Raw genomic sequence first — 19,122 nt, forward strand, 5'->3', positions numbered from 1 at the left:
TTTGAACAAACCTGAGACATTGAATACTGTTACAACTATTAGCAACTGAATCATGTATGTGGTGAAAGTATAAAAGTTAACAGTTCATTTTTTAATTTGATTTAGCCTGCTCATACTGTGTGTGGCTGTCTAGTGTTATCTAGTCATGTAATTATGTATGCACCTAAAAGAAAACTAGGTTATTTTTCTAAATTACACACCTATTTAAAAAAAGTGCATGTACTAATTTTTTTTAAAACTCTAAAAGTAGAGGAAGAAATTGAAAATAGCTCATAATTCCACAAGATAATCTCCACTGACTTTAAAAGCAAAACAAAATAATGCATCAACATTAACAAGTGGTTTGGAAATTCTAACAGTGTAGAAAGGTATAAAATGAAAAAAGCTTTATTTCCCCTATCTAATTCCTAGAGATAATTTTTTAATGAATTCTTGTGTATATTTTTGAAGAAAAAAATCTTCATGTATATTCCAGCCCAGTTTACCCTCTCTACACTGTTTTTTTTTACTTCCATATGTATGAGTAAATATGTGTATATGTTTTTTTACATTTTTTCCTCATTCACAAACAGATTTTTGTCTCATTCCTTTTTTTTTTTTTTTTAAGATTTTATTTATTTATTCATGAGAGAGACAGAGAAAGAGAGAGAGGCAGAGACACAGGCAGAGGGAGTAGCAGGCCCCATGCAGGGAGCCAGATGTGGGACTCGATCTTGGGTCTCCAGGATCACACCCTGGGCTGAAAGCAGGCGCCAAACCGCTGAGTCACCCAGGGATCCCCTGTCTCATTCTTTTTAAAGGATTAATAGTGTTTAAATGTTTGGAAGAACTGTATTTCATTTCTAACTAGTTAAATGATAGATTTTAAAATTTTTCCCCAACTTTTTGCAATGAACCACTTTATGATAGTGACATATCTTGGCATGCTTTTTTTAGCCTACCATAGGGTAATTTCATATTAGCAAAATGATCATTAGAATGGTTAAGCCATTCTATTTTTATCAATAATGTATGTATTTTTATCAATAATGTATGAGTGTGTTTTAAGTACGTTTTAATTTCAAATGAAAAATCTTTACTACTTGCATTTTAGTTTGTACTTTTTCTACAAATAGATACTGTTACAAATACTGTTACTGTTTAACAACTTTAGTTTTATTTTTTCCCCTCCTTCTGCCTTTCCAGTTTACTTTGCCATTAATGGTAGATGTTTCGGGTTTTTCTGGAGAGTATTGTTAAAGATACCAGTTCCTAACAAGACGTAGATGATAGTCTGATGTGACACTTGACAGCTTGCAGTCACATTTTAAACATGGCTTTGAACAAATGAAAACCATTTTAAAAAGAAGGAGTTAGGAGAGAGGTAAAGAGAAACGTTTTTAATATAGTTTTTTCCTTGGAAAATGTAGAAGCATTCAAGTCCTAGACTTTAGTTCCACCTTTACCAGCTATCATGAAGTCACTTTATCTTTTTGGGCTGTGAAATCTATAAAATGTCGTAGGCAGAGCAAGTGTTAATTGCCAGGTATATAGTATGATGAAGTAATTTTATGCATTTAAAAAAATGTAGTACTATATAAATGTAAGCTGGTTCTTTTATTCTCTTAAATACCTAAATAAAAAATGTTCTCATTTCATAAACTGAAATTTTCTGTATTATGATACTATACTCTTATTTTGAAAAATAATTGTTTTGTCTGTTAGTTGGGTGAAAGTAATGTTTATAGTATAAACCATTTTCAAATGCCAGTTTTCCAGAAGCTGAATTTTTAATTTAACTGAATAGAATTAACTTTCAGGAAGCTAACCTGACTCTCACCCTGCCCCAAATGAAATAATGGAATTTTATTTTGAGCATAGAATACTAAAATATATGTTTAGAAGCAAACCATCCCTACTTTCCCTCCCCCATGCTAATCTAGGTATACATCAGTCAGATCACAGTTCTTGAAACATTCTAGCATCTTTGACGTAAAATGATCATTAATGCTATCTTTAAGTAGAGGGTGTTCTGCTTTATGCCAGCTAAACTTACAAATGCAACCAGTCCTCTAAACATTTGGTACCTTGATTAATGGAAAATATTCGGGGCCTTTTTCAGAACTTTAAAGCGATATATAACCTTCCCGGTAAAACAACAATCTATGGTTTGAGGCCTTTTACAAACTACAGACACCATTCACAATTCAGTATCTTCATTATTGCCAATATCTAAAATCATTGAAAATGTACCTTTTATTCTTCAGTAGGATAACATTTTAAATCAGAAACCCCTTTTTTATGAGAAGACTGTTAAATGAATAATTACTGGAGTGCTTAAAAAAAACTAAATGTTAAAAGAGCTATTTCTTTTAAGCTCCTATTTTAAAATAAATGCTGGTTTTTCTTGTTTCTGCCTTGCAAATCATTTCAAAAGTTTACTGAAAAGGAAAAACAGCACTGTGAGGCTACTCTGGATGGCAAACCAGATGAAGATAGTCATCGTTGCTGTAGCCTTGGAGAGAGATTGTGCTTAAACTTGGTAAATAAAGCATAATTGCATGACATAAAGGTGGATTAATACTTTAAAATATTGGTTTGCTGTGTAATAATTTGTGTGGTGGTTAAATCCATTTTGAGCTAGACATGTTTAGCTCTGTCCAAAAGATACTAAGCAAGCTGGAAACCCTTAGTATAGTTACATTACTCTATCACCCTGCTCTCCAGCTTCCTATTAGAGGAAATGAATTTAAAAAGTAGCACTGTTTTGACTCTATTGTGGCACAGTAACTTTTAAGTTAAGGTAGTGGTGTGACGCTTGAGGATATATAATACCGAATACTCTTATTAGTCTTATTAAAATAAGTTGTTTTTATAGTCCTGAGCCATTCTGAGCATTAAAAGGGAAAAGAATAGGGCCCTTGGAAAAGTGTGCTTCAGATCTAGAATGTCATACTTAAGTACAATAGCATAATGTGGACTGTTCAAAATGGAGTTATACTGTCTTATAAGAAATTAGTCTTAGAGGACCCCTGGGTGGCTCAGCGGTTGAGCATCTGCCTTTGGCTCAGGGCGTGATCCTGGAGTCCCTGGATTGAGTCCCAAATCGGGCTCCCTGCATGGAGCCTGCTTCTCCCTCTGTGTGTCTCTCATGAATAAATAAATAAAACCTTAAAAAAAAAAAAAAGAAATTAGTCTTAGAATGCCTAGCTTTTGAAAAATTAGGCACTTGTTTTTCTTGGCTCTCTGCCTCATTACTTAGCAGAAAGAAGGAAAGTACAGATTTCCTTGACTTATGATAAGGTTATGTCTTGATAAGCCTATCATACGTTGAAAATATCATTAAGTCAAAAATGCATTTAATATACCTAACCTGATGAATAAACAGCTTAGTTTAGGCTAGCTTACCTCAGACATGCTCACAAGACATACATTAGTCTACAGTTGGGTAGAATCCTCTAACACAAAGTGTATTTTATAATAAAATGTTGAATATCTCATGTAATTCATTGAATACTATATTGAAAGTGAACAACAGAAAAGGTTGTATGGGTACACAATGGTCCTAAGTGTGTTGGTGGTGGTTTACACTCGTGATCGCATGCCTGATTGGGAGCTGCAGCTTGCTGCCACTGCCCTGCATCACAAGATAGTATCATACCACGTATTGCTAGCCCAGGAAAAGATCAAAATTTGAAGTTTGGTTTCTACTGAATGTGTGTTGCTTTTGCACTATTGTTAAGTTGAAAAATTGTAAGTTAAGCCATCATTGTTGGGGACTGTCTGTACTAGAATAACCCTATCTCTTTGCTGATGCTTTTAGACTTCCAGCATCTCTGACTTCTAATGGGCATGAAATAGTTCTGAATGAATAGGAAATATTTTAATTATGAAGTGTGTTATTTGAAGCATGTTTAGTTTTTGTTATTTATATAAAAGTTTATGATTGTAGATGACTTGTTTATAGTTGTGAATTAGCTGAAGGTAGATACAAGATAGCCACAAATTGTCAAGTAGTGAAATGAGTTGCTAGCAATTTTATCTTTAAATTTTCTAAATGCTTATAGTTAAATATATGAGAAGTAGAATGCTGCAGAAGCAGCACTATAATTGGGAATGTTTATAATTTTTCCATCAGATAACCTAACCTCTCTGAACTTTAGCTTGAAGGTTACTAATTCTGTGATAGTTTAAAAGTATGTTGTTTTTTAGTAAAGTTAACCCAGTGTACTATTTGCTGCTTAATAACGTTTTACTTTTTTCTTCTACTTTCTTACAATATAACTTTTATTTAAAATGATCTCTTAAAGTGTTTTGGCCTTCCCTCTCCCACACGTTTTAAGCCAGAGACCAGCTTGTATATATATATAAGCAAACCTTGTATGTAATTTCTTCTGTATTGAAAGGAGAAAATATTTTATTTATTTATTTGTTTGTTTTATAAATTTATTTTTATTGGTGTTCAATTTGCCAACATATAGAATAACACCCAATACTCATCCCATCAAGTGCCCCCCTCAGTGCCCGTCTAGGGCACCCCCTGTCACCCCCACCCCCTGCCCACCTCCCCTTCCACCACCCCTAGTTCGTTTCCCAGAGTTAGGAGTCTCTTGTGTTCTGTCTCCCTTTCTGATACTTCCCACTCATTTTTTTCTCCTTTCCCCTTTATTCCGTTTCACTATTTTTTATATTCCCCAAATGAATGAGACCATATAATGTTTGTCCGAAAAGAGAAAATATTTTAGAATGTTCCAAGATCCAAAATCAGATCTCTTAAACTACCTATCTTATGACCTATATTTGCCTTTAAAATCTGAATCAATTCCTTATTGTTATCTTTGTTTCTAGATTCAGGAGTGTTTGGAATTTTTCTCTATGTTTAAATAAACACAATGTCAGAGAAAGGATTATATAGAAGGTTTTAATTTGTCTTGGATAATTCAGACATTAGAACTTACTGTGGTTTTGGGGGTCATGCTAGCCATTGAATAATTCCTTTAAATTTTGTAAAAAGTCACTACACAAAGTTAATTTTTCTTCTTGTCTCCCCCCTTCCCCCCCCCCCCAGCCATCTGTTGAGTCTTCAAGTCCAGGTAAGTATTTTCTATGTTTTCTGTAATTTCTATTTGACTAACGTTTGTCCTATTAGTTATAAAAAGGCTAGAGGAGTTAGACTATTATCTGACTTGCTTTTCTTCTGAATGCTTCTTTTCTCTGGGGAAAAAAGAAATGGATGAAATATTTGACTGCCCATGAAAGTACAGGTGAGGCTGCTGTGAGTTCAACCTCATGACTATTTGTGGGTTCACTTTTTTAATTAATTATTATGTGCATTTCTTAAGGTTTTGTTATTTGATTTCAAGTATATATGAAGTGTATTTTTTCAAAAGGAGTCACTGACTTCTTAGAAATATTTGCTTGTGCAGGAAACTCAAAGTATTTGAGAAAAAAATAAATGCATTTAGTGAGGGAGGAAAAAAAATAATATAACCAAAACACTCAAAAATTAATATTTAATGTTGTAAACCAAGTAGGTTATGTTTAGTTTTGAGTATCATCAAGTTGTACCCTCACACCATGTAGTTTTGGAGTTTCATATTCTCTTCCAAATACAGTACAGATTCATTTTTTCTTAACTTAGAGGCTGCAAACATGTGATTTGAATATGTCTGGGCCACAAAAGTTTTTTGTTTGGCCTTTGCAGTGATCTTAAAAATAAGATGATTTTATATAAAATCTGAATTTAGGCTTCCCATGATTAGTCAGAGGTTCTGGCACAGCATTCTTGCATAGCAACAGTTGGTTGGAGCTAAAAAGCAGTCAGGAAAGAGTCCAGTCTTTGCCTCAGTGTCCTGGGACTTTAAGAGAGAAGACTAACTTCTACAATGGAGTACGTGAATTAAGGAATAATGCAGCATAGTGAAAAAGTCAGAAAGAGAGCTCTCTGAGACATGGTAATGTTTTATTTGAAGACACCTCATTTATATTGAATATTTAGGTATGATGAGTTACTGAATTCTCCAGATTATCGAAGCAATCTTTCTGTTGTAAGTTTCAGAGAATGTTTGTAAAAATGCTTAATATGTGCCTTTTTTTTTTTTAATGGTTTGAGGTCTTTTTCATGAATACAAATCATTGTACTTTCTGTAGTACAATATATCGAATGGGAGCTAGACTAGCATACCTTCAGATCCCTTCTAAATGACTAGTGTGCTCAATTGATTGTGAGTTTTGTCATATTTATTTCAGCTGCAAATATCTTACTCTTTCTAATATGATTGGGAGTAAAGTAGAGTAGGCTTTGTGACATTTCTGAAACTCAAGGACTTTTTTTTTTAACTTCTTAGTTTATAAATATGTTTGGGTGGTTGAGGTTGGAAGTAATCTGACCTCAGATAAATAGCAGATTATTATATCCTTTTTAGGACATGGAATTGTTCCCAATTTTTTTTTTCTTTCAAACACATCTTTTCATCAAAAAAATAGGTTCTAGTTGTTTTTGTTAGTGTTGTCACATTGCTGATAGAGTTTTAGATATTTTTCTATGAATTTTTGAGACATTCGTCAGGTAATCTATTAGGCACAAAAAAAAGTAATTACTTGAAAGGTGAAATTAAATGGGTTTCTCATTTTCCTTTGGATTTGAATTGGCATATGCTGAACTGGAATAGTGGAGCTTGAAGAATACAAGTATCTTTGATGGCCTTTACTACTTGAAGTAATACTAACTGTAGGCAGTTAACAAAAGTTGGTGGGGAAAAAACCAAGAATAGAGGCTTCAATGTAAAAAAAATTTGGTCCACTGGTAAAAAGCTGTGGCCTTTGTAACATCTGTACTTTGGAATTGATGTTACTAATTATAGTCACATGACCCAGGCTCAGTGGTTTGTCTATAGACTTTACTAGTGTAAACCTGTGGAGGTACAATACAGGGCTTTACTCGTAAGACTAGTAGCCATAAGAGGTGGGGATTTAGAGAAGGGAAGGAAATAAAATTATTAAATGAGTCACATGATGTGTTATAAAGTTTATCTTTTGAATCTTTGAAAAGATGTAGGGTGCCTTTTAGTAATTTTTAGTAGGATACAATTTTATGACCAAACTGGTATTTGCCTTAACTCTGAAGCATATTTACACAAAGCAGCAGACTCCATACCCCTAATAATTTATTTTAGGGATTTTTTTTTTCTTTTTCTTTTTTTTTTTTTTTTTTTTTTTTACCTCTAGCAGACAGCTTAACAGTGGGCCTAGTAATTAACAAAAAGGAATAGGATGGTTAATTGGTTTCAACAAAGTAAAAAAGCTGGATTAAATGAAAAAGTCAGATTAAGGCAAGAAAAGATGTGAAATTGAAAGTTAGCAGAAAACAGTGCAGTGTATTTGTGGAGAAAGGATTGGAATAAGAAGGGGAAAAAGGTTTACCAACCGTTTGGTATTTCATGTAGTGAGAGGGTGAAGTGGCAAAGCTTTAAATATAATTGGCTTTGCAAAAAACAAAAAATGGGAGACTTTAGGTAAGTAATACAACATTCATAGTTTGGTGCTATGTATTCATGTGAGGGTTTTTTTTTTTTAAGTTAGTGGAAGAGTATAAGTCGTTAGAAATTAAGCATAATTATTTTTTTTACAGTATTTGTATTCAATAGGAATTATATATTATGATTAGGATAATAGTATACAGGATGGTGGTGTGAGGTAGTTTTAGGATCTTCCTGCCTACAAAGAAGAAGAAAAATAGAGCATTATTTGTAGGAATACATGATTATTGAATAAACATCTTAGAAGATTGCTGAGTCAACTGAAAAGTTTTGGGAACATTTTTCTTTAAAAACTCAAAAAGAAGGGATAATGGTTGGGACAAAATTGCAACTAAATCAGCTCTCAAGCTGCTCTCTCATGGAATTTTTGTGTCCAGTCCCTCAACCAGTACTAAGATGACCTAATAAAATTATGCCATACTTTTCTTAGTTCTCCAAAGAAATTGATATTATAGAAACTATAAAATATGTTTTTAAGTCATTCTAAAGTCTTCAAGTCTTTTTGTCTTTTTTTTTAATTTTTTTTTAAATTTATTTATTTATGATAGTCACAGAGAGAGAGAGAGAGAGGCAGAGACACAGGCAGAGGGAGAAGCAGGCTCCATGCACCGGGAGCCCGATATGGGATTCGATCCCGGGTCTCCAGGATCGCGCCCTGAGCCAAAGGCAGGCGCCAAACCGCTGCGCCATCCAGGGATCCCCTCATTTTGTCTTTGATAGTTTTTTAAAACTCATTTGTATTATAAGGTAATACCTGATTTAGAAGTTACGTATTTAGTTATTTCATATTTAATATCAGTCTTCCTCAAAGAGCAGAGTGACTTCTAAGTGCTTTACCACCTGACCTGGCTTGCAGTTCACCCATCTTAGTAAAAATAGGTTCTCTGCAGCGCACCTGGGTGGCTCAGTTGGTTAAGCATCCACATCTTGATCTCAGGGTTTTGAGTTCAGGTCCTACTTAAATTTTGTTTTTCTTTGTAAGAAAAATAAGTTATCTTCAAGTATTTGAGGCAAGATACCTACCTACTGTTTCTGAGGCTAGGGCTTGCAGGAGGCTTGGAGTACAGTAAAAGCACAGGCATTAGAATTTGTAGACCCAGGATTTAAGTTACATCTTGCCACCTACTGGTTCCATGAGTTTAAACATGCACATCAAATTTTTGTTTTCATAGGATTATTCGAAGATTAAATGAAATATAATGTATGTGACATGCTTGAGCCATAGTATTTGGCACACAGTAAGCACTGAAAAAATGGTATTTACACTGAAAATTAAGGGAGATGACAAGAACCTTCAGCTTTGGGCACCCTTTATCCCTAGTAGTCTGCTTTTCAAGAAATTAGCCTTTTGACACTTTGTTTTACTTACTGGTTCTCTTACTGGACTGAAGGAAGAGTATATTGATGTAATATATTACTAATTAATGATAATCTTTATTAATATAAATTTTTATTAATACAACTTATAGCAGTTTAACAGTTTAAATTGTTAAAAGAAATTGCTGATTGATTTTTTTAAATGTTAAGTAACTTGTTTATTAGTAAAAAATGTTTTTGCAAACTTAAGTCCAAGTTTGGCAATAGCCAAATGTGGGGATGGTTTACAGAATGTATATGCCACGTATTTGCAATCTAATACTACAGGCTTGACCCTATTGAGTATAGCAGTATTCCCCAGCCACCAGGCTAAAAATAGATTAGCTTACACACTAGTTAACTATTGGAATATTTTTAATGACTTTCATAAGAGTTCTCTATGCAGTTTTAATAAATTTTGCTTTTATATTCTATATCTGAATTATTTCAGACCAAAATCAAGTAAGTTAAGGATAGCTACCTATATATTAAAATATGTTTTTGTGGAACAACTAATAGACTACTACTTGAGTGCAGCTGTATTTTCATTAGACTGTTTATTCATATGACTGTATATTTCACACAACTTATTCTCATGGGCCATAAGGATTCATGCTCATTGGGTCTATTAAATATCAAATGATTAAGAATTGTGATTTTTCTCACACGAATGATCATTCTATTTGATATGACCCTTTATTCTTTACAACTGAAATTTCATGTTTAAATGAAAGTACACTTTAAAAGCTGTACCTACATTTTTAAAGCTGTACTCTCCTATCCCCCATACTAGTTGTAATTTTAACTGTGAATAAATAAAGGTGAAACCGGGCAAAAAATAATCCCTTAAAGAAGAGATTTTTTTTTTTTGCAGAGGGTTGGTAATAAGTAAGGGCAAGAATTATAGAAAATATAATACTTAATGTGCATAGCTTTTCTCTGATACTTTTATTTGACTTATATCCAGCTACAAATAACATGCCCATTAAATTAATAAGATAACAATTTAACTTATTATACTTTTAAAACTATTTTTTACCAGGAGGTTCAGCAACATCAGATGACCATGAATTTGATCCATCAGCTGACATGCTGGTTCATGATTTTGATGATGAACGAACATTAGAAGAGGAAGAAATGATGGAAGGAGAAACAAACTTCAGTTCTGAAATAGAGGATCTTGCAAGGGTAAATAAGAGCTAGAGGATGAAGTAGTTAACAGCTTTTTTGTGGAGAGAGGAAATATTTGAAATTTTGGTTCTCTACCTTTGTTTTTTGGGAAAAATGATGTATATAATTGATACTGAAAAATTTTATGTGGTTGTAGGTGCAATATTTAAAGTTTGAAATGAAAGGCATTTTTTTAAAAAAAGAATTACTATTACATGGAATAGAATTAAAATAGTTATTTTAGTAAAACATCACAGGTATCCAGTCAGAAATGTCTATATAAAGAGGATGTTTGGGTGGTTCAGTCAGTTAAGCATCTCAACTCTTGATTTCAGCTCAGGTATGATGATCTCAGGGTCTTAATCGTGGTTATCATCTTCTTCATTTCCCATTTATTCCCTAAAGTGCTCTAGATAACCTCTGCCCCTTCCTGTAAAGATGACCAATGACCTTACTGTTCTGTCAGTCACTTTTCTCTGTTCTTCACTCTCACCCATATTCAAGAATTACTGCTCCTTCTTTTATTTGAATTCCGGAGTATCCACTGTCTAGTTTTTCCTCCGTTTTTTTCAATTCAGTGCCGTTTGCAGTCTCATCTTTCTTTACCCAAGGTTTAAATTTGGAATTCCCCAAATCTCAGTTTTGGACTTTCTTCTCTCTGTAAGTCAGTGCTCCTCAAAATGTAGCGTGAAGGTCAGCTGCTTCAGAATGCAGATTCCTATACCTCTCCCCAGGCATACTGAATTAGAATCTCTGTGGGATGTATATACATCAAATTTGAAAATTACTAAATTAGGTTATCTGATCTAATCTATTCCTGTGATATCAGTATTCTTTAACATTAACATATTCCCCGTCCCCAGTTTTATCTAACCCTCTGCTTAACATTTCTGCTTGAATATCTCAGTAGACATCTTTACATTTTAAGTGTCTAAAAGGTGCCTGAGTGGCTCAGTCTGTTAAGCATTCAACTCTTGGTTTTGACTCAGGTCATGATATCTGGGTTATATGGTCAAGCCCCACAGTGGGTTCTGTGCTCAGTGGGTAGTCTGCTTGAAGATTCTGTGTCTGCCCTACCACCTGCCCGCTCTCTGTCCTGTGCATGCTCTCTCTCTTTCAAACATAAATCTTTCTAAAAAATTTCTTTAAAAATAAATAAATAAATAAATATTCAAAGCAGAACTGTTGGTTGATGTTTTTCCCTTATCTGTTCCTTCCATGTCTTCAGCTCAATAAAAAATGGCACTATTTTACTTTGTTACCTAAGTCAGAAATCAGGGGCTCCTCTTTCTTCAGTCTCAGTATTTGGTCCTAAATAAGCTTATCATTTCTACTCAAAGATCCCTCTTACCTGACTGTTGTTTGATCTCTGCTGCCACACTCTAGGTCAGGTCACCATCATTTCTAGCCTAGACTATTACAGTAGCTTCTTAATTGGATTTTCCCCATTTCCTCTTTTACCATTCCTTTCTCTGGTATATTTCTATAATAACCATGATGGTCTTTTTCAAATAACCATTTGTGTCAGCGTTTTATTTAAAATCTCTTCAGGGGTTTTCTGTTACACAGGAAGAAAATCCAGATTCCTTGGCCACCAGGCCACCTGCATGATATGGTCCTTTATCCATGTATTTTACTACCCCTGTCATGCTATTAAATAGCCACACCACCTGCTTCTGTTCTTAGATGTGCTGTTTCTTTCTGCTTGAAGGCTTTACAGTTCATTCCTACTCCTTGATACGTATTTTTTTGAGACTGGCTCCTTATCCTCTTAAGTCTGGTCTTAATGTTGCCTCCTTAGAGTGACCTTACCTTTCTCCTAATTAGCTTTTCTTAGCCACTATACCCCGTCCAATGTTTGGTTTATAACTAACACAATTTGTAGTTACATGTTTGTCTAATTTATCATCTCTGTTCTCCTTTAGTTCTGTAAAAAGAGGGACAGTGTCTGTTTTATTCACCAAGGTATTTCTTGGTACTTAACAAGAGTGCTCAAACATTTTGAATGAATGGAGAAATCAATATAGTATGCTCTTATTAAAATGTACTACATATATGATCTGTACTCCCTGATAAAAGAAGAAATAAGACATCATGTCAACCTTTAAGCATTTGGAGTACGTAATATCATGGAAAAATGAATTCTTGTACTTTTGTAGTAATAAAGACTAAACTTTAGTTTGGAACTTTTTATTTTTTAATTTTCTTTTTTAAAGATTTTATTTATTTATTCAAGAGACAGAGAGAGAGAGAGAGCGAGGCAGAGACACAGGCAGGGGGAGAAGCAGGCCCCATGCCGGGAGCCCAACGCGGGACTTGATCCTGGGTCTCCAGGATCAGGCCCTAGGCAGAAGGCTGCGCTAAACCGCTGAGCCGCCCAGGCTGCCCAGTTTGGAACTTTTTATTTTGTTTTATTTTATTTTATTTTTTTTTTATTTTATTTTATTTTTATTTTTTTTAGTTTGGAACTTTTTATTTTTTTAATTTTTTTTTTATTTTTTTATTTTTATTTTTTTAGTTTGGAACTTTTTAAAGTGTACATTTAAACAGTGAGAAAAGGAATCCTATTAATACCTATTCAAATCTTGTCAGATGGGAGCATTTTAGATCTTTCAGTAATTAAAGCTGACTTAATCCACAGTATTTTATTATTTTAAGTTAAAATGGAATTGGTTTTAAGTGGCAGTGATATATAGTTGTTAATAAAAGCTTTTTAAGAATGGGTTAAAAAGTACATGAAGAGCCTGGAGTCAAAACTGTTCTTTAGAAGAGGCTGGAAAGTCATTCACAAGACTGGTATAATTTGTTTGAATGATTCAGAACCTAGATGAACATTGAAGGAAACAACAGTCCCTTCATATATTCATAAGTGGAAAGGCAATTATTTGCCTATGAAACTTGTATCACTTTAGATATATTTTTGCTTCTGAGTAACCAATCATGGGATAATACTTAAAGGAGGAAAATCTTGTATTTTCCATTTTCTCACCTTCTACATTACTCATATGATTAAGTAGTTAGTCAAGAGGAGATTATCAATACAGGTTACGCAGTAGAAGGATTATTGTTTTCTTCCACAAAATTGGCAATGGGCTTTGCTAAAAGTTTGGGTATGTATTAGCTTTTCTCATTTCTCCTTTATTCTGCCTCTTCCAGTCTTTTATAGCCTCCCCAAATTTGTTTTCAGATGACACTTCTTAGGGAAAAAACTTAAAATGGAAGTATTTGTAGAGAATATGAAAGAAAGAGAGACAGGGAACCCGTCTTTCTTACTATTCTCTTCATCCAGGCAGTCTTAGACACCTTCTCAGATGCTTCTGACTTTTCCCACAATAATTAAGGCTTAGGTTTAAGTTGTGCAAAATCAACAATGCATTTATCTGTAACCTGCAGCTAAACTAGTTCAGGGCCAGTATAAATATAAACTCTTTAGGTAAAAACAAAAACCAGTTTGGTTTGGTTCATGTTTTAAAAATGAGTAATATTTTCTCATATTGATTACTGATTTTTCTCTTAGAGAAATGAAACATTAAACAGTTCTCTCAAGAATCAGTTAGTAGTTTTTACCTGGCATGTTGATTATATGAAATGAACTTTTGGTGTAATTGTGGCAGAATTCTGAGAGCTAATCCATTCAGGAGTTATCAATAACTGTGTGACCTGTAGTTTTAAGTTCATTCAGTTTGAAGTCTAAAATTTTAAGTGAAAAAGTAAGATGCTTTGATTTTTATTGTTACATTTCAGTACAGTTCAATACAGGGATGAATCAATATAAAGGTAGTTATAGAAGTTTACCTTTTAAATGTCTTAGCAGAGTTAGATACCCTGGTCAGGATTTATTGTGGTGATCTTAGAAGAGTGTCAAAATCATTCCTATAGTAAATAGACTTTTTGCTAGGAATAGCCATATGTGGGTTGGTTTAGCTGTTTTTCAGATGTACTCTTAAAATTCACAGTCTTCCTTTGAATGGCACAATCGTAGCAATCTGGAAGAAGAGGGATCAGGATCAGCTATATCTTTATGTATTTGCGTCTTTTAAAAATTACATAATAATGATATTATACTTAATATTCACCTTGAAGTGCTAGACACATACCATCTGGTGAATCTCTAGAACTAGAAAATAAAGATTAAAATGTGAGAGATGGAGCTTTTTTTTTTTTTTAATATACACACGAGAATCATATTGAATAAGAAGAAACCCCATTGTGGGAATTATAAAGAAAAGTTCACTGCCCTCCATCCCTTTACAGTTTATCCTATAGTGAAGCCCTAACCCCAAGAGGTTGGTTACCTTAGGAACTGTCTCTAGTCTAGTTTGGATATAGTCCCTCGACCATTCTGGCTGGACATTAGTCTTCCTTCTTCTCTTCTTCCTTCATGAGCATTTATTGGTAAATCATTTGTGATACAAGGTAGAAGAGTAAGTACTTTGTCCATCCACCAAATGGCCCTTGAATGGGGCTTATTTGGTAACTTTACCATATTGTTTTGAAGTTAAAGGACAGATTTAACTTCAGATATGTTTGTCATTTATTTATTTATTTATTTACTTATTTATTTCATGTTTGTCTTTTATTTTTATTTATTTATTTATTTTTTTAAATTTTATTTATGACAGGCACACAGTGAGAGAGAGAGAGGCAGAGACACAGGCAGAGGGAGAAGCAGGCTCCATGCACCGGGAGCCCGATGTGGGATTCGATCCCGGGTCTCCAGGATCGCGCCCTGGGCCAAAGGCAGGCGCCAAACCGCTGCGCCACCCAGGGATCCCATGTTTGTCTTTTAAAAAGTATTCTTTTCACTTCCATCTAGCCTCCCTTTAGGTTACACAGACAAGATCATTATAGTGCCTATATGTTAACTTATTTCTTAAAACACAGCATGCAGGTATAGTCCACATTCGTGTATTTTTATTCATTTTGTGCTATGTCCGTATCTTCCTTTATAGTTCTTACAGTCTATCAACTCAGTACATCTTATTTCACACTCCATCAGGATGAGGTACGCTTAACCTAGGGTCAGGTTTCAAGGAACGCAGTGTATAGCATATATGTGTAAAGGCATTATAAAGCATTTCGTCACACTGCCTGGTTCAAAACTCAACTGCAAATGTGTGATTTTGGACAAGTTAATATCTTTAAGCTTCAATTTTATTATACAAAACATGTAGTACAGTGTCCTACATGATAATCACTCAACGAATCTTAATAGTTATATCTGTAAAATTCTCAAAGAAATTTATAACCTCCCAAACTTTGAAAATCCACTCTACTTGACTTGTGATTTTTCTCTTTCACTTTGTTTTCCTCATTTCTATACTCTTAACACTTGTATAAATGGTAAGAAGACACTGCTACTTTATTGTGATGTTTCAGTTGAATGTGAGGAAAGCTACTTATTACTTGGTACCTTGTAGGATACAGACTTTGACAATATAAGTTAATGCGAGATTGTCTGGAACAGGTGACTGATAGGTCCTGATGTAATAGTGTACCATCAGCCATGTTTTATTCAGCTTTTAGTCTTTTTTTCAGAGGGAAATGACAAGAAACATTTGTTTTACAGAATACCATTACTGTTTACATCAGAATATTTGGGGGCAAATAATAGAAATCCATCTTGAACTAACTTAGCAAAATGAGGAATTTAATGTAAGGCTCATGTAATTTTATTAAGGACGGGGAGATATCTAGGCCTTAAGGACTAAAGTGCCACCAGAAGGTATTTTCTATTTCTGCTGTTCTAAGTAGTGGTATCCTTTTTCAGATCAACTTTCTATATGTGCTGTCAGTTTCCAGGTCTCCAAAATGTACTGCTTTAGATACTCTGTTTCTTTAATTGCTGATGGTACACATCTGGAAACAAACTATGGCCAGATTTGGGTCATGTCCCATTCCAGACCTGTGGCAGGGAGGGAATGCAGTGATTCCAATGGGATCAGATGATATATATGTATATATATATAGTCCAGAAAATGAGCTCTCAATCAAAATACATGCTTGGAATGGAGGAAATATTTCCTGGAAGAAGCTGAATATGGAAATAGATAGAGAAAGGATTGGGGTGAGGGGGCAGACAACAATGAATTAGCCTTATAAGATATTTGTTAAATCTTATATAATACAGAGTAGGGACATAATGAACGCTACTTGAATTTGAAGTTGGGGATTCCTCAGCAAAATTTGATTTTGATTTTTACTGTAGTTGTAGCTGTGTTTTACTGCAAAGATATTTACTTTTTACCTTAGATCAGGTAAGATACTTTCCATACTAATGTCAAACTCTGTTGTATTCTTCAGTGGGTCTTGATTGTTGCTTAGGAACCTGTTGCTTTCTAACTTGATACTGGGTGATAGGTTAAGTTAAAACTTAATGCCTAAGCAAAAGCATAAAACCACTATGTTACTCCTTGTTTTTAAAATTAAGCATTTTCTTGATGGAATAGGCAAGGATATTTTGTTTACACATGAAGCCACCTAAAATTAACTTTGAAGTTTATTAGAACTTTTTAGGACTTTACTGTTTTTAATTTTTTGGTTTTTAATATTTGTTAGAACTATTTTTAGAAGTCCTGTGAATGTGTATCTGGGCACAAGGAGTGTCTGGAATACCGATTCAGTGTCATCAGGACCTCTTGATCATTCTTTACTCATGGTAAAGAGTTCATTCTTTACTTTTTGATTTCTTCAGGGTCTCAAGTTTTTTCTTTACCACATCCACTAATTTAGTTTAGGTTGTAATTATACTACATGTAAACAATAGCAGTGGATTCCAACCTAGCTCTGTCTCTGGCAAATTAGATCTTTCCCTGCCAAAGTCCATCTTGAACATTTTATTATGTGTATAATTTTCCCTAAGTCTTTCCAATGTCAATCACTGCTCAACAGTTACTCTCAAATGGAGTCAAAAGTAGGGTATAACATATACTACTAGAAACTAAGTATAACTAGAGAAGGTAGGTAAAAATACCAGGTTTAACTTTCTTATTTTAGTTACTACGATGCCTTCTGCTCTAATCAGAGTAATGCGGGTATTCTTTTTTTCCTGTACTTGTGCAGTAGTCATTTGCTCTGGCTTAAATGACTTTATTTGCCAGTTCTGTTACGATTTCCTCACATTCACTCAAGTCTCCTCCAGTGTACTGTGATCAACCACTTTTGACTCTCCTGTGTTCTCTGCTTAGCCAATATTATAAGTGGTTTTAAATTTTTCTTTGAGAAATGAATTGTAAAGTGAGTCATATTTCTTCTTCCTTTTTTTTTTTTTTTTGAAAAAGAACTTTTAATTACTTTTATAAGCAGAACACTCAGCAGTGTGCGCTTAGCTCAGTTTGGTGGTCCGTTCTTTAGCCTTTGCCTTTTCCTGCTTGGCAGTATGAACCACCTACTTTATGCCCAGAATGTTGCCTCTCCAGTAACAGCAGATCTCATTATATCTGTTATTGTAATTGGTCCCGATACCTTCCACCAGCTTAGCCAGAGCTTCTTTGTCTTCTGAGTTCACCTTTGTGAAGGTGACAGTGTTGCAGGTCTTCCTGTGGCACAGATGGCCCAGCCTGGCCTTCCCCTTTTTACAACACAGGGCAAGGTAGAAGACAGCCAGCTCAGTGGGATCCACAGCATGTGCAATCACTACCAGCTGAGCCTTCTCATTTTTACACTAAGATGGTGACAGTATTAACCCCTGCTAGGAGGACAGGTGACCTCTTAATGGGGACATTTGCCTGGGCCAACAATCTCTGCTGCTTCTCTGTGTCTTTGATCTGTATTTGTGGGCCAGCTTAAGCAGTTGAGTAGATGTTTGGTGGTCCAAAGCCTGGGTGAACTGGTTAATCCCAGGAGGCAATTTCAGATATTTATAAGAAATAGCCCTTCGCTGCTGCAATTGGATATAGCAGGGACATATGACAAAGCAGGTGCGGTCCCTTTTGGGCTGGATATCACGTCCCATACCAGAATTCTTGGGTCTTTTCTCAAATGGGATCGACTACCTTCTTGGCTTCCTGTTTCCTCATGACAGCAGGAGTTGGGGCCATCTTCTTACCCTTAGCCTTCTTTTGGCATCTTGGATGCCTGGAAGAGAGCTAAAGTGAGTCATACTTTGTAAATGCTTATCTAGGAGGAAAGAATCTTGACCTAACCATGGACATGAGACATTCCACATTCCTGAAAGTGATTTAAAAGCAATTCCTTTTCATGCATTTAGTATATCACATACTCTTATGACACATAACTGAACTAGGTGTCAGGTGTTAGTGATAAACTTTAGTAAAGATAATAATCAAGCTTTATTTTCTCCATTGGAAAGGAAATTTGCAGGTATACCATGAGATACATGATTCTAAAGGTAGTCCGATACCAAGAGCATCAGTATTACCTGGCTCATAGGAAATATGCATACTCAGTCTCCACCTCTGCCCTGCTGTAGTAGAAACTTTGGGGTGGGGCCCAGCACTGTGTTTTGATAAACTCTAAGGTGATTCTGCTGCTCTTGAATGACAGACCAAAGGTAGAGCCTGAGGACATGTGATTCATAATATATCCATTTTGTGTAATCTTTCATAGTATCATTAACTCGCTTATAAAAATTAGAGGTAATAGCAATCTATATTAAGGAAGTTTTAAAGATGAGATAAATAGGAAGTGCTTCATGAATTCTTAATAAATGTTAGTTGCAAACTTATGTTGAGGTGGGTTTTTTTTGGTTTGGCCCTTAACGCTAGTGACTTATTTGGCTCTTGTTCATAGTAGTGACTGCCATTGTTATACATTCTAATTTGTGGTACAGAATGAGTTCATGGGAAATAGGAGCTGGGGTTAGGTCTAGGTATTAATAGAAAATACCTGTCAGAGCATGGTCTTTATTTCTGCTTAGTTTTCTTATTTCTAAATAAAGGTAGTAAATACTCCCACTGGTACTTTGAAAGATCTGTCGAGATTACATAATATTCTTACTCTACTTTTGTTCAGGACAGAGAAGAGAATAAGATCGTGGAATCAAAGTACTTACCACAAAGACCTGGCATATAGAAGACACTTTATGGCGCCTGTTTCTTATTGTGTATACAACCAACCT

General features: G+C 34.7%; 1 protein-coding gene across 10 annotated transcripts in view; it reads left to right on the forward strand.

Annotated features, from left to right (window-relative positions):
* MIER1 (MIER1 transcriptional regulator) overlaps positions 1–19,122 on the forward strand; it is a 58,471-nt gene that overhangs the window by 10,654 nt on the left and 28,695 nt on the right. For 5 of the 10 annotated variants that reach the window (XM_055304799.1, XM_055304798.1, XM_055304804.1 and 2 more), the window contains 2 exons: positions 5,048–5,072; positions 9,916–10,061. In XM_055304799.1, the coding sequence (XP_055160774.1) occupies positions 5,048–5,072; positions 9,916–10,061 (171 nt within the window). Of the gene's footprint in view, positions 1–2,416; positions 2,522–5,047; positions 5,073–5,206; positions 5,244–9,915; positions 10,062–19,122 lie in introns of all 10 variants that reach the window. The other 5 variants (XM_055304800.1, XM_055304801.1, XM_055304802.1 and 2 more) reach the window with 2 other exon arrangements.

Source organism: Nyctereutes procyonoides, unplaced genomic scaffold (genome assembly GCF_905146905.1).
Source record: "Nyctereutes procyonoides isolate TBG_1078 unplaced genomic scaffold, NYPRO_anot_genome, whole genome shotgun sequence".
NCBI lineage: Eukaryota > Metazoa > Chordata > Mammalia > Carnivora > Canidae > Nyctereutes > Nyctereutes procyonoides.